This window comes from Echiichthys vipera (assembly GCF_963691815.1).
Source record: "Echiichthys vipera genome assembly, chromosome: 8".
Taxonomy (NCBI): Eukaryota; Metazoa; Chordata; class Actinopteri; order Perciformes; family Trachinidae; genus Echiichthys; species Echiichthys vipera.
The window spans coordinates 18,961,797-18,977,857 of NC_139833.1; the positions used below are offsets into that span (position 1 = coordinate 18,961,797).

At 38.9% G+C, this 16,061-nt stretch overlaps 1 protein-coding gene across 2 annotated transcripts in view; it reads right to left on the reverse strand.

Moving 5' to 3' along the window:
* The window catches only part of cdk14 (cyclin dependent kinase 14), a 179,864-nt gene that overhangs the window by 57,460 nt on the left and 106,343 nt on the right, over window positions 1–16,061 (reverse strand). For both annotated transcript variants that reach the window (XM_083917973.1, XM_083917974.1), the window contains one exon: window positions 5,658–5,721. In XM_083917973.1, coding sequence (XP_083774099.1) covers window positions 5,658–5,721 — 64 coding nt within the window. The remainder of the gene's footprint in view (window positions 1–5,657; window positions 5,722–16,061) is intronic.

Genomic DNA, 16,061 nt, shown 5'->3' on the forward strand with positions numbered 1-16,061 from the left:
CCTTTTCTTTACATGTGTGTTATGGAATTGAACAAGTGACATGCAGATATTTCACTTAATGTCTTCTTTTTGTCCTAGTGATAATTAAATGTATAAATCATCTGTTTGGCAACTATTAAATTACAGGTAACTTCTAGAAATATTTAATAGGATGTGGCTGACGTTACCTCAGCTGCACAGGGGCATGCTTCCGGATCACTGCAGATTGTACTCTGTCGTTTGGAAAACAACATTAAAACTTGTGTATGTTGTATATTGCGATATTGATGAATACAATAAAGATTTTTGACACTTAAAATATGCTACTTTCAAGGAAGAGTACATTGCTTTTTGTCCAACTTAGAGAAGTTCAAACATACTTTAGACTCAGAGGAGTCACGGTGGTGCAGTTGTAAGCATTGTCGCCTCACAGCAAGAGTGTTCTGGGTTGTTAGCGTGGGTCTTTTCTCTCTCCCACACAGTCCAAAGACATGTACTGTAGGTTAAGTTAATTGGCGTCTCTAAATTGGCCAATGCCAGCTCAGCTCCAGCCCCCCGGGACCCTGTAAATGCTGAGCGGGTATAGATAATGGATGCATGGAGGGACTTTGGACTTACATACCCTACCCACAAACACCTAAGAAACGATTTGAAGATCAAAAGTGAGTTGTTTGCTACGAAACAAATCATGTTTCTCTTCTGACAGTCTGCAGACAGTTACACTCTGCGATGATGTCTGTACTTGATGGTGATATTGCTTGCCTCTCCCTCAACCTTAAAGCCTCTTGACTCTGTTTACCACAATGCACTGCACTTTAATACAGGAGATACACTCATGACTCACCATTGTATCTCATTTGAGGATTGTCCTCTTTAACCAACTAAGGGGAGTTGCATTATACAAATATTAATCTATACAACTTTGGGAGACTGATTTGGCTACCTGTTTTGATAAGACCGCATGACTGTTTTTCACATGTTAATCCATATAGATTAACATGATTTGCTCTAATAAAGTATATTATTTAAGGCCAGGGAAGTTTACCTGACTGTATGCTACTCAGTCTTTTCTTCAGTAACAAAAAAAACCCCAAAAAACATGATTCTTGAATGATAATTAAGGGAAACTCAATTCATAAGTTGAGCATGTAAGAATAAATATTAAATGTACAGATATAATTGGTCTAACTCAGAACGCAGTCTAAAAGCCTGACCTAATATATCAATAAGAAAGAAAGTAGAGTAGAGGTAGAGAGATTAAATGACATATGGCTGGAAATGAGGAAGTATAAGTGGAACCTTTTCATAACCACAAAAATGTGAAATGCGCCTCCACTGAGGTCAAGCCACACTGTCCAAACTTAACTATAGCCTGGGAGTTTGGGATGAACAATAATAGGGAAATTATGATGACTCATAACCAAAACAGTGATACAGTCACTGTGTTTTGAAAAAGAGTGCGGATAACAGTCAGCTCAGAGGAGCTCAGAGCTGTGAAAACTGAGGAGGTTTTCCAGACTGACACAATACTGCCATCTGCTGCTTACTGCAGCCACTAGATTTTATTTTTTAATATAAGAATACTGGAATATTGCAAAGAACTCATCAAGGATGGGGATTCAACAGATTACCAGATTAATAACATACTGTAAAAGAGAATAATATTCAGTCAGTGAATTTCTCTGATTAATATACAGTTTAATGCAAAATCCATGAAACTGGTGGTAGAAGGAATATGGTGCAGACTTTAAAGAAAGAACAAAGACATAATTAAGGCTTAACAATACTACAGCTGTTTCACATAATGTAAAGAATAAAAAAGACATATCTTTGAATAATAATAATCCGTCAGGTTTTGAGACACATTTTAAATGAACTCTTAAAAGGGGAACAACACCTAAATCAAGTGTTATTCCCATGGTCTAGGACAGTTCAGGCATTATTTGTGAACACGATGTAATCTCTCTCAAAGCCAGAAACCAAAGAAGTAAATTTCAAACTTGTCATGTCATCAATTACAAAGTCTGGCGCTGCTCCCTCATTACATGATATCACACATTTGAGTTTCAGCACTCTAGTTTTTGAACTGGAGAGTTTTGTTCATATTAACTAATACTTTTCAGCTGTCTTAAACCATAGGAATAACATGTTTGCATTTTGAAAATGGGCGTAGTTTCCCTTTAATAACTGAATTGAAATGAAATGTCTTGGGACAATGATGTCGAAGTTTTAATCTAGTTTGAAGTTGGTCATTGAAACACATTAAGAGCAGACCATATTCCCATTACATGTGGTGATCGTTTTTTCATAGTACGATCATCACAAAAATATCACATTATATCACTAACTCAACCAACCCCACAAGAATAACACGCTCTGTTATTATTTTCTGACTACAATAATTATTGCACCCTCTGAATTTACTGCTACTGTCATTCTGAGTATCATTATGCTTTACCAAGTTTTACAAGATGATATCATCTCACTCTCCCTGTGTTTGTTGAAAGTTTAGCCATAAAAACATCAAATCCGCAGACGTCATACGAACAGATGCAATGCTCGGAGGCAAAGCTGCCTGTGTGTGGGTGTGTGTGTCTGTGGCTAAGACAGCTGCACAGCTGTTCAACACAGTGTGTGAGGCAAACGAGAGCCAACCGTCACCATGGCCACAGGATGAGAGATTACATTTTAATGTGCAATGTGTGTGTGTGTGTGTGTTTCTGTGTGTGTGTGTGTGCGGGTCTGTGTGAGACCATGAGAGTCACCCCAGTTGGTCCCTAATTGGCCACTGGAGATACGATGCTGCATCACATAGTGTGATGCCTCACTGCCCCGCACTATCACTCTAACCCTCTTTATGTCCATCTTCGGCTGCCCCCTCATCTCCACTCCAACTCTTTTTCCCCTCCATCAGCTAACACTAATCTGCAGTCCCTCTATTCATGTTCCCTTTAAAAAGCCCTAATGAGCTCCCAGAGCGCATGGCTGCTCCGCCAGAGCTGCCACCCCCACTCCTGCTGCTGCTGCATTAATGTAGTACAGTGAGTTTTTGATTGAACTGAACTTTAATTATGACGGTCAGGGTTTGAGTACAGATACAGTACAAAACAAATGACTCTGCGGTATGTCATTGGCTCTGGTGCGCAATGTTAACATGCTAGCAAACACAGCTTAGATTCCATGGCTTCATTCAAAAATGTGTTTGATAAAGTGTTATTATGGAACCTGCTGTCATTCAACAGTTTCATTTACAGTGTTAGCAATGAGCATGGTGTTAATAGTTATTGTTTATGCTAGAGGATTAGCATGGGACCTGCTACTATTCAACACTGTGTAGTCTACTTTGTCAGTACAAAGACTGGTGTTCTGCATTGTTCAGGCTAAAGTGTTAGCACTGAGTGTAAACTTAAGTGATACCATGGAGCAAATAACCTAGGGTGACCAGATGTCCAAGGTTTCCAGGAAAATGCCGGAATGCCGGAAATGTCCCCAGTTTTCACTGTGACTGAAAGATCCGAAAAAGGAATATAGGAAAAAATTAAAAACGTAAATGTTGACCAAACAACACGTATATTTGCGCACCCTACCACTCGCACAGACTAAAGCAAGCCAGAACAAGCACCTTCAGCCCAGAGCTCAGGGCAGAATGCCCATCTACAGTATAATGCACATATTTTTGGTATTTTGATTGGTGGAATAGCTGCGTGGTAGAATATCGTTTTCCCTTTGTGAGAGGCAGCTACAGGTACGAGGTTCTTTCATGAAATTCATGCATTCATTCAGCCAGCTATAGTACACACAACAGAAATACTGTATCATTGATTGGATATGCGATCCAAAGGTGTTCTTGTGTTACCATATATCATCTACGTTACATGTTACTTAACCTTTGATTTTTATGTGTATTTATTATCTATAACGCTTGTAATTAACAAATCTGTTTGTCTGCCAGCCACAGCTATTGCTAACATTATTAGCAGCGATGCAACTAACAACAGACCCACCTCTTAATTTTGTATATTATTGAGCTGAGTTGTATTTGTCAGTCACGTTAGCATGGTTAAAATGCTTTCTAGTGAAAATCATATGGCGTAAGGCGGAGGCCTTAGTTTGGGTGGACTGTCTGGCTGATACCTGTTTATCACAGCTGATTTCACTGATGTTTTTGATCTCAGCTAATTTGATCAGAGGAAAAAAACTCATTATTAATCAATTCCTTTGCAATTAGGAGAAATTGGGCGAGATAATCTGCTTTATAAATGGTAAGGGCAATGTCCCCGTTTTAATATTTAAAAAACAAAAACACTACATGTTTTTGAGGTTTTATGTCTCTGAACTGATAATGTCCCTGGATTTTGTCTCAGAAATCTGGTCACCTTATAATAGCTCAGATGTTCAATGTTAAAACTTAAGGCAATAATATTGGGCATAATCTCATAGGACATATACGGTAGCCTATATTTACTGATAAAAGCAACCTAATCAGCTACATGTTTGTGTATGATAGAGTTGATAAAGTAGTAGTCCATGTTATTATCATGATTATTAGATTATTAGTCATAGTGTCTTAACCTTTAAGGTTCAGTCATAAGGTTAAAGTAGACTTTCCAGGAGCTATGGAATTGTGAAATGATGGTTTATGCTACTGTAGATGCCACAAATTTGTATGATATCAACCTTGTTTTAAGAAAAACATTTTTTATCCAAAATGTCATGGAGGAGTACTATACTTCCTACAAATTGTGTAACAGCAATGCATCTGTCTGGTGGAGAACTGCTAGTGAGCTGCTACCACTCACTACCACAAGTCTATGGTCCTTATGTACGGAGTATTGTACCTTTGCCTGTTCTTCCTTTTTCTATTTTTTTTTCTACCCCGAATGATCAGATGTGTTATGGTCACGATTCATCTAAGAACTGGTTGGCTTGGTTCCTGGCTTGTAACTCAATAAGGATTTTCTGAAACGACAATGGAGTAAATGAATGGGAAAAATCCCTTCTGGAACCGGAGCTGTTCAAAAAGTCAGCAGTGTTGAGGAAATATGAATCAAGATACTGTATTTGCCTATTTCTCACATAAAATGTCTCCAGAAACCCATTTAAGTGTACTGGTTAGCTGTACTAGACAAAAATTTGTGACCCAGTAGCCTTTTTTTTTCATTCTTCAAAACAGACCAATTACGCATAAAGTTTGAAAAAACAAAACAAAAAAAACACACTTGCATTTGTGGCTCAACAATACGTCATTTCATAACTGTGATTGGTTGTAGGTCACGATCGTTGCTCTGATTATTTATACTGTGGGTGTAACCAGATGCATTTGGGTCCTACCGGAATGTCCCTTGGAAATCAAAAATGAACTGCATGTGCAAATTATTATTATTATTATTATTATTATTATTATTATTTATTTATTAATTTTTTTTAAAACAGGATTCATGCTAATATTTTGTAATAGAGAAATGTATCCGTATCCCCCATGCAAACAATTCAGTATATGCTGTATAAACAAGGTTCACTAAAAATTGGCTTAATGCTAACCCTTTGGCAAACAGTTATTTGGTCATTTTCGTCTGGGATGAAGTATGATTAAGTTTAGTGATGTTAAAAGAAGTTAATGAGGGTTTAGGAATGTAGTGACTGTGTATAACACTGTTTTATCCCATGAAAGGTCTCACCTGGCTTGAAGTGTGGCAAGGAGTTAACGCCGGGCCAGGTATCCTCAGAAGGGGTGCCGATGACCTGAAAAATACACCAAGGAAAGAGATGAAAATGCGTGGAGCAATCTTTTTGCAATTAGCAGGAGGCGCTATCCCATTAGAGGGATCAAAAACAAAGGAGAGTGATGACCATTTGGCCCTGAGGAGGGGGGGGGACAAAATAATTCAGGAGACTATCACTGCATCAATAATTCACATTTTCACAGCCAATCCAGTATTAATGACTAAACTAGAGCAGTTGTGATACTGTTTTGTCAAATAGAGAACACACAATCCTAAATACTCTATTCTGATTGGCTGCAGAATGTCCTATAATAATTCCAATAATTCATGATAATGGACAATTAATCTTTATTACTTATAAACTCCTCGTAAAATGTTCTTGTGGGTCGGTAATGTTTATCAGAGGTTGTCAGACATGCAAATTATGTAGCTTGTGTAAATTACGTGATATGGATTAAAGATATTGTTTCAGTCGCCCCATGTAAAGAGCCTGTAGGTCCTCGAGGCAGAGGCCCTGGGTTCGATTCCGACCAAGCGGCCGCTTGCTACATCTCAACCCATTATCTGTCTGTTCTATATAATAAAGGCTTGAAAAACTGCCAAAAAATAATCTTTCCAAAAAAAAAAAGATATTGTTTCCTAGCAGTTCTATGATTGTGTTTGCATGAGTATGAGAGTGAAAGATACACCCAGCACCACGACTAGCTGTTTGATAAGTGGGAATGGAGTTCCAGCACAAAGGCATCCCATTGCTTGTGCAATAGTTATGTTAAGTGCAACTTTTATGGAAAGACTGACTGAGTTCTCACGCACGTAGCCTGGGTTTATGATGACAAAACCCAGAGCAGCGGACATGCCTTCCACATGATCCATCACAGCTAAGCAGTATAATAGTTTCCAGATTGCCCAGTTGTCTCTGATCTGCAGCACACTACTACAGTAGAGTAGCTGCCCAGGGATCTGTTGCCTGTTAGTACACTGCATACAAACACAGAATGGAGGTGTGTTTCAGGATCATTGAGATTAATCTATTTCAGATGGCTCTTGTTGGCATGGCTGAAACACAAAGGAGAATAAAATTGAAAACAATGGTTAAGGAAATCTCAGGGTATGTTCCCAGAGCAGAGTATCTAGGGCACACAAGTTAAAAAATACAAAATAATGTGTTTAAAAGGGGCACGAGTAAAGTGAAACTTAATGAAAATTGGGGAATTTACTAAAGTTCAGAGGCTTGTTTACCTCATGTTTGCCTGTTACTAACACAAATGGTAGTCATAGTTGATGTAATAACAAAACACGGCACTAGAGTGCAGCATAGCACCATGAGGCAGACCTCAGCAGTCTTTCAATAAGAGCAGTCAGGACAAAGAGAGTTCCACTCAGCTGCCGAACTTCATTTCAGAAAGTCCCCATTGTTATCATTTTTGATTTGTGTTAAGAGACAATGCACCAGTACTGGGAGAATATCATTAATTATATGAACACATGACAACATCCAAACAAAACATTAAACTCTAAAATGAAATAAAGATTGTTTGGGTAAAAAAAAAAAAGACAAGTGAGAAAACAAAATCAGTCTAGTTTCTGGCTTTTTTTGAGACAGTAGCTCATTTTCACAAATATTGATTGAATTGCCCTGAGCCTTAGGAATAACATGCTTGAGTTTGTAATTAAGGTGGTATTTTCCTTTAAGTGGGGGGTTAAATGATTGCCTTAGTGTCGGAGGGATTCAGTCATTCTTTAATAAGTTATTACCACTGGTTTCTATTATCAAAGCTCTTAATAGGGCTTTTAACGTCAACAATATGTCAGTGATGGGAACAGACAAGATTGAGATTGTATGGGAGATAATACAATGCTTTTTTGTTTAAACAGTTTTTTCCTTTCTTGAAAGCACGCGTAGCGATTGCATTAGCTTTAGTGAAGGGGCAAATGAAGCTTCATTTAGCTGAATAAAGTATTTTCTTCAGTTTTTTCTTCCTCTAAATACCTGCCATTGATCGACCACCAACATGCCCAGACAACAGAATGATGAATCAATCTACGTTCACACCAAAATAACATTTCCTGTACAGAGGTGAACCCAGGAAAGTTAGAGGACAAGGGAGACTTCAAGATTACAGATAACTTGGGAGCTGGCTGACTGTCCAGCATACAGTGCACCCTTACAGCTTGGTTGAGCAGGATCGTGACAGGACGGGTGAGTCTTCTGCACACAGGGTTGAGCAGGATGAGTTATAAAAGAGGATGAAAAGTTGTGGAAGCGTTAGAGAGCTGAAATCATGTTGCGAGCCTCAACAACACTGACAGCAGCTGAACAAAATAGCAAAAATGCATAATTCTCCAAGGTTGCGGTAGCAGGACAGTCTTTGTGAATTAAATTATGAATCATCCCAAATCAGATCCTAATGGCTATAATCATATGCCTTCAAAAGAGGGGCTTAATAAAATCATCATAGAAGTATTTTTCACCAATTTCATGACTCAAACACTGAAGTTCTTACACTGACTGCCTGGTCTAACAAGCAGAGGACAAAGACAAAGCTTACATCTGAACCCTCCTCCATATTTCTTTTATTTTTAATACATTTTATTGAAACAAATATAGGATATGGCAGGTATAAAATATAGACTGTGTGTACAAACTGCCAGGGAAGAAAAGGACGAGGATTGGATTTAAAAAAAAAAAAAAAATTAAATATAGACATTAAAAACTGTCTACTTCTTTCTTACAATAATGTGTGGCTCTATGGTCGTGTCATGCAACCACTAGTCTGTCAGTTAAATGTACATCCGTTTGACTTATGAACATAATGCTGATGCTGTTGTTTCTTTTTCTCCTCTCTTCATGTCCCACACGGAGATAATTCCCAACACAGACATAGGGTAATGGACATATGAAACAGCATGTTGACAGGGAGGACATGACAGTCCTTCAGAGGAGGGCAGGGCTGCGTCTTCATGTATGGCGGGTTTGTAGCGAGAATGACGGATCAGACAGAGAAAGTTGTGCCACAGAGGAATTCCTGTGAGGTCACAGGCCATGACCCTGAACTCTGCATGCACATTCTGCTGGACGTACATACTCTAACACCCCCTCCCCCCAAAAAAAATATCTAAGCTACAGACCACCCAGAAAGCCAGACACAAACAAATAGTATGTCTGGCTATTCCTGTCACACAGGAATCTCCAATTATCTTTATGTTGCCGGAGAGAGAATGAAGGGATCAGAGAGATATGGGTAGTCAATGTACTGAAAGCAGGTCAAACAGACCCATCACAGTTTCAATCTCACAGCCTAATAAATGAATCTATTTTTAGAGCCTATTGTGCCCTGTTGCCTTTTGGGAAAGTATTTGTTCAGTGTTTGTATAGTGTAATATAGAAGTGTTTGAAGTGCTCCTCATTTTCATACTGACAAAAACCAAGTTGCAAGTAGACAATATGCAACATCTGTCTTTGACACTTGCACAACTGTCTGTTCAAAACAAATTATTAAAAACATATACTTAAGTATTTGTTTTTTTTCTCCCTGCTGTACCAAACTCTCATCAAAGTGTGAGTTTGTTTACCCCCAACATTGACATCAATTTTTGCTTTAAAGTTTTCTTAACTTAAAACACCACAGTGGAGAAAGTAATTGACATTTCTTATGACAGCTATTTTGGATCTGTGTTTGCAGGAAGAGCACAGGCGTGACTAATAACATTAACATGGAATGCATTCCAATTAGTTATCCCAATAAGTTATGAGAGTGAGCCAGCATTCATTTTCACAAGTCACATCTGTGATGTGAATGTGAAAACCCGAAACAAACAAGCTGGTTAGACTTAATTCACAGGAGACAATTTATCTTGTCAAGTGAAAACTATTGGTGTAACTGAGAACATTAATGATAGCTTGGCTCCAGTTTTAGGGCAGTAAGCCAACATGCAAAGAGCTAGGACCTTGGAACTGGAACACATACATTATTCTTGTTATTGATTACACCTGTGGTTTTTACATTTCTGCAAAGAAAAAAATCTTACTGTTCTCTAAAAACACTGTTGGTGTGTCTGCAGGTAGGTCAGAGGCAATGCATATATAGGTGGCTGAAAGCATTTCTACAACCGTGACAAAGACTTTTATCCATTGTTGGTCCATGATAATTGTTTTTTACTTTAGTCATAGAACTGTAGCAATTCAAACAATTGTATTCCTTTAAATTTCTTTTAATTTTGTCCCTTAGGATCCTAAGCATCATTGGGGAGGTGCAGGTTTGTAACTTGCATTTCTTCCCTCAGAGATCAATCATTTAATCTTAACAAGTACCAGTACTGACCCTAGTGGCAGCTGTATCATCCCAGCCCTGTCTCATCCACATTCCTACCTTTACTCTCAGTCTTTGTCCTAAGGCTGACCCCGGCCTTCATCTCCATCTCTGCTCTGAAAATCCCAGTCCCAACCCTCGCTTCTCTCCAACTTCAGTCACAGCCAAACAGATTGGGGTCACCTCCAGGCAGGGGTCAAACGGATCAGAACCAGAGCCAAGTGGATCAGCTGTCTCCCACTGTGACGGGTGGAATGTGTTCAGTAAGCCCCAACTGTCCTGCCTGGGTTTCAGCAGATGGATGCTCATGTCACTGACACAGCGGCTGTTAGTGAAATGGTATTATTTTTTTCCACAGCAGCCTCTTGCTATCTCCTGAGGGAAGATCAGTTCGCATGTGCACTGGCTTACTCTTCATAGCGGGAATACACTCTAAATAAGCATGGTCCCAATAGAGAGAAAATGGGGATTTGCACCATGCGTACCAGCACCATGCAGTACCCTTCTGCTGCTGTAACAAACGTTATCAGGGCTATTCCGTATAACACCATGCTAAAATGTTGGCGGGTTCATATTCCTTTTAAGCATAAGTATAATTATTTACTTCTACGCAGACACGTCTTGTTTTCTAAGTACTTTTTAAAGGGTGAGTCTCGTCAATGTCTATATTTTTGTTCTTTTCAACAAATTCCATGTTCAGTCAAACTAAGAGTGAACGTATCTAACAAGTAATGTGAGTGTATCCAAAGTCTGATAACATATATTCCTCTTCTGTGCCGTAGAGCTCCATTGTTGTAAAAACACATCAATGTTCCTTCATTACCATGAATAAACACACTGTAATTTCTTTTGACTTAATTCCACATACACTCATACTGCTGGAAATATAGCCAATAAATTCACCACTGAAAATAGCCTAACAAATGTATTGCTTTCCCAACCACGGTGAGCATACTGTAAACCTAGCTTGGTAACGAGGAGCTCTGCTGAGACATTTTCGAAAACAGCCTAGATGGCTGCAGCTCACGTGGAACTTCCTGTTGAAGTACTATTTTCAAATTCTGATGGCAAATACTGCAACACTCTTTCACAGACGTATTGATGCTACACTATCACAAATCATCTCTGCACGCTGTAGTCTGTTTACATTTGTCTGTTGCTCAGGGCTACGTCAAGTGTTTTGTTGCTTCGATTTGTTGTAGGTCTATCTAATTGTGTCCACCATCATTAATAACGCCACTTGGAAACCTAAAATGAACTGAGAAGTTCCAGACTAACTTGCATTTGTGATTTGGTCGGGTGATTTCAGCTGAAACAAACCAAAAAAAATATGTAGTAAACCAAATCAACAGGGTAAGGAGGATTTGTTGACAGTGGCAAAAATAAAGAAAATCATCAGCCTTGGCCTTTGATAGTCAACAATTATGTCTCTTATGTCAATTTTTACTGAAAAATAATTAAAACCATAGCATAGCATGATAGAACCATACTTGCACTGGAGTTCAGTTCAAGGAGGAAAGTATTGAAGTAAATTCAGTAATCGTCTTGTATGGACTGCATCTCAATATGGATGAAGCTGACTGCTAAGGCTTGTAGGATTGTCTTTTTTTAATAAACGCAGGGTTCGCTAACTAAGTTGTTGGTGCTTCGTTTTATGTGTAGGGACTCTTATCATGCTGTAGAAGTTTGGTGCTATTTTGAGCAATATCAGTGGTTAAAAAGGTACTCAGTGTTAGCCATGTCTGGCTGTTAGCGACACTCTGGGATTTCACTGTTAATAGGTGATCTATGAAAAAACTGTCTCGCTTATTTGATTTGCCAGGATTACACTTTAAAGCTATCAGAAAAGGAACTTTAATAACTATGCATAAAGATAACTAGACGGTTATGCTGTATGATATCATTATGTTGTTTGTTGGGGTTTAAGTACACTTTATCACTGGCATTATAATGTGGAGACAGCATATATAGCCATTAATCAGACTCTTCTGTGCAGCATGGCACAAGAATATTAAAGAAACAGTATTAGCATGCACATCTTAATTGTGCCCTAATCTGATTGATGACAATAATCAAATTATTATGGTCATGAGTACTTACCAGTGTGATGGTGTAAATAATAAGTCTCATGTACAGAAACATAAACTATAATATTATCCATGGTTGTCAGATTGGCAGGGCTCATATTTCCCTACCAACAACTATTTCAGTCACACTAATATAAGGGGGCAGCTCTTCTTTTTAATAGAAGACACGCACGCACGCACGCACACACACACACACACACACACACACACACACACACACACACACACACACACACACACACACACACACACACACACACACACACACACACACACACACACACACACACACACACACACACACACACACACACACACACACACACACACACACACACACACACACACACATATCTCGGAGCTGACAGGCTATTTCCTGCAGATAGACCTGTCCATAATCTTTTGTGTGGTGACAGCTAGTTAACCAGCTCGTCTAAGCCCTGGCCTCATGCACCACAACTTTAATTCGCACAGACATTCACTGAGAGCGTGGAAGTGCATGTGTGAGACAGAGATATAGAAACACAGAGCCATGTTAACACCTATATAAAGAAAAACACAGACCAGAACACACAGCTTTTATGCCTTTGGATAACCACAGCTATTTCATTACTAAATACACTGGCATGCATCTGAAACCGACACTTTGAATAAATAAAAGCATGTATTTACGCCTCACTCACCGAGAAGTGTACATGTAGCTTAGCCTTAATGCTGTCAAGGATAATCACACAGTGGAGGGTATCAATGGGAAATTGCCCCTTAAAAAGCTGGTTAAACAAACAAGTAGAGAAGAGGAAAGCTATTTGGGGATTTATTTATTTATCTACTTGCAACAGGGAGCCTGATTCAATGTTTAATTGTTAATGGCTACATTACAGATGAGCAGAGGTTTGTGAAGAAAAGTGTTCCTGTATGTGGCTTCTCAGGAGGACTGTATGTCGGTGTAAATGGGTTGCATCAATCAGCATACACATTACGACAAATTATGCCCGTACACCCAACAAAAATGTGCACACTGTCAAATTTCTAAAACCATATTAATATTAAAGAAACTATTGTACGTTGATTAATTTATTGCTGATCAATAAAAGTGTCAAAGTAATAGAAGTACAAAGAATAAATCAACTGGCCGATCAGCAGTCAGATGCGGCAACTGACCCACAAGAGTTTATCGCTGTATTATAAATTAATTATTAATATTATTACTACTTTTGAAAATCTTTTATTTATTCATTATTTCTATTTTTCTTTGAGCTGGGTCGATTTATTTGAAAAGAAAATAGGATAGGCATATATAAGCTTTTGCTTCAAGCCTTTTCAGTAAACTGTGATATGTTTAAAATTATTTATTTTTTATTGTTTTATATGAATAAAAATAAACTAAACTAAACTTACTAAACATAAAATTGTCAGTGTTTGTAGTAATCTGACTACTGCTAGCAACGTTTACATCATATGTGCAAAAGTTACCATACTTGGGTAATCAGAGCAGAAGATGACTGATCACCAAACTTGCAGTGCCACTAATTTAGCTCCCACATACTCTCACGACCCCCTGAAGAAATGGCAAGCACCTTTATGATGTTTTTCAACAACAACGCAAGCGGCCCATTCTGCTGAAGGTTTGGCTGACATGAGGAAAAACTCCAGGCCACCTTGTGACATTCCAGCTCTGCGAGGGCGTTGTGTTCAATGTGCCAACTCAACTCCTGGCAGGGTGCCTCTTAACAGTGATGGAGGCTGACCTTTCACTTCCTCTCTTCAAACAACATGGCCTTTAAGATGCTTCTGACTCCGCATAATTCATTGATGGTGCCCTTCACATGAGTCTCTGAGGCTGTGCACCCAAACTCTGACCCGTCTGACAGCTCAGCAGCAGACACACAGGACCGCAGAGCAGACAGAATGAATGGAAATGTCAACACCAGGCTCACTCTGACAGGTAGACCAGTTCTGTGATCACACATTGCCTCACCAAGCCGCACACCTCCACATTTCCATATTCATCCGTCTCTCCTATTTCTAGCTGACAGCTAAATACACACAAACAAAAACACAGACTGTGATTTTGATGAGAAATAGCAAAGGCTCAGTTTGGCTCATCAGTCTTTTTTCTAGGCAATGGAATACATTTATAGAGTTATATTATTAACAAAGATACATACAAATAGATGGAATATCAATTAAAGTTAAGTTATTGTTATGTTTATGGAAGTTAAGATTAAAGATGTAATCCGTAAGATTTGAGATACCTTGTTTCTAGCGGCCTCTTTGGCAGTAAGATGTAATTGCGGGTGAGCTTGTTCTTTTTTGTAGACTTTATTGACACACATTCACCTCTCTACTTCCAGTCCGTCCCCTATATGTCACCCTCTTAAATCCATACAAACACATATATTCTCAGACTTGAGTTGGAAGTTCCCGATTTCCAATTACAAGTGAACGCAGCATAACTGTGAGTGACGATCTAGGCCAACAGCTGTCAGCCGTGTCACTAACATGGCGGCCTATTTACATCTGGGGAGGGAATGTCACCACAAAAAAAGGCAAGTAGAAGTGCCTTCATTAATTTTTTTAGCTGCCCTTACTACAAGCCTGACTCAGAAGTTGGAAGTTCCCGAGCTCCGATTACAATGAACCGCAGCATAACCGGCAGTGACGTGCTCCACCTGGGCGGACCAGCGGCTGCTGATGGATGTAAGAAGCGTCACTCATCTTGCAGTGCATTTGCATTTAGCGAGGGAAATTACACCACAGACACACAGATTGGAATACTCGGCAAAGAGGCCGATATAAGTGCTTTCATTAGTGGGTCATATGGTCAATCACCATTGTTTTAAATCACTCTTAGATAGATAGCAACTTAACAGACAGTTAAATAGAGGAAAATCTTACGGATTATATCTTTAAATAAGGTTTATTATAATCTCCAAAACACTGTGTCAGCACTGGGGAAAAGTCTGGCTGCATGAGAAAACATTCTGGTACATGGGGAAAAACGTGTTAGTATTTTTTTAAACCAATCACAATCTTCTAATAGTCATTAAGCTGCGGCTGCAATGACGGTGCCCTTGCCAAACAGATAGCGGGGATAGTAGAAAGGCAGCGAATGCCGGCTGAAATAGACGGCCAGTAGCAAGCTTTATATAAACAGCATACATCCGGTAAAACATACTAGATTTATAGGAACTCATAATATCCTATTTGGAGGTCAAACTAAAAGTGACAGCATGTAAAATGATGTTTAAGAAAACATTCTTCAACTAGTAGATGTATTTAAACAAGCATTAAAAAATGCATTTGGTTAAAGCCGGAATGTTAGTAAAGCAGTCTGCATTGATCAATAAATGAATGTGGGAGAGTCTTACAGAATCTATAGCATTTTGACAAAAGTAGCATTACTTACAGCACTTACAGTGCTTGGACCATTATCAGAATGTTGCACAATAATGTTTTGGACCACAGACGAGGGAAGAGCACAAGACTTTGTGTTTGTGCTTGTGTTTTGATTTTATTTATTGTTTTGATATGTGTACGGGAGAAACCATACAAAATTTCATTGTACTAAGTATAATGACAAAAAGAATTCTGATTCTGACCTTAAAGTCTCTTTGTACAGAATTAATTAAATTAGGCGTTGAGAACATTTTCTGTCAAAGGTGCAGTCCATGTGTTTCTGAATGGATCTACAGTTATACCGCATCAGTTTTTATCAGCTATTCTTTTTCAGGCATTCAGGCTCTTTGTTCAGTCAGACTGTCCTGATGTGTACTGTATATTATTGGCGTACATTCCATTCTCCAGTGGACCTCCATGATGGCGACAGAGAGTGAAAAACAAAGATTTCGGACCAAACTGAAAAACCTCTTTAGGGAAGTAGTGTGCAGCTGAGCCTCATCGAAATTCTGGCCAGCGGCCATAGGGCTGTCGACCTCTCTCGTCCAATCACGGTGTGTCTT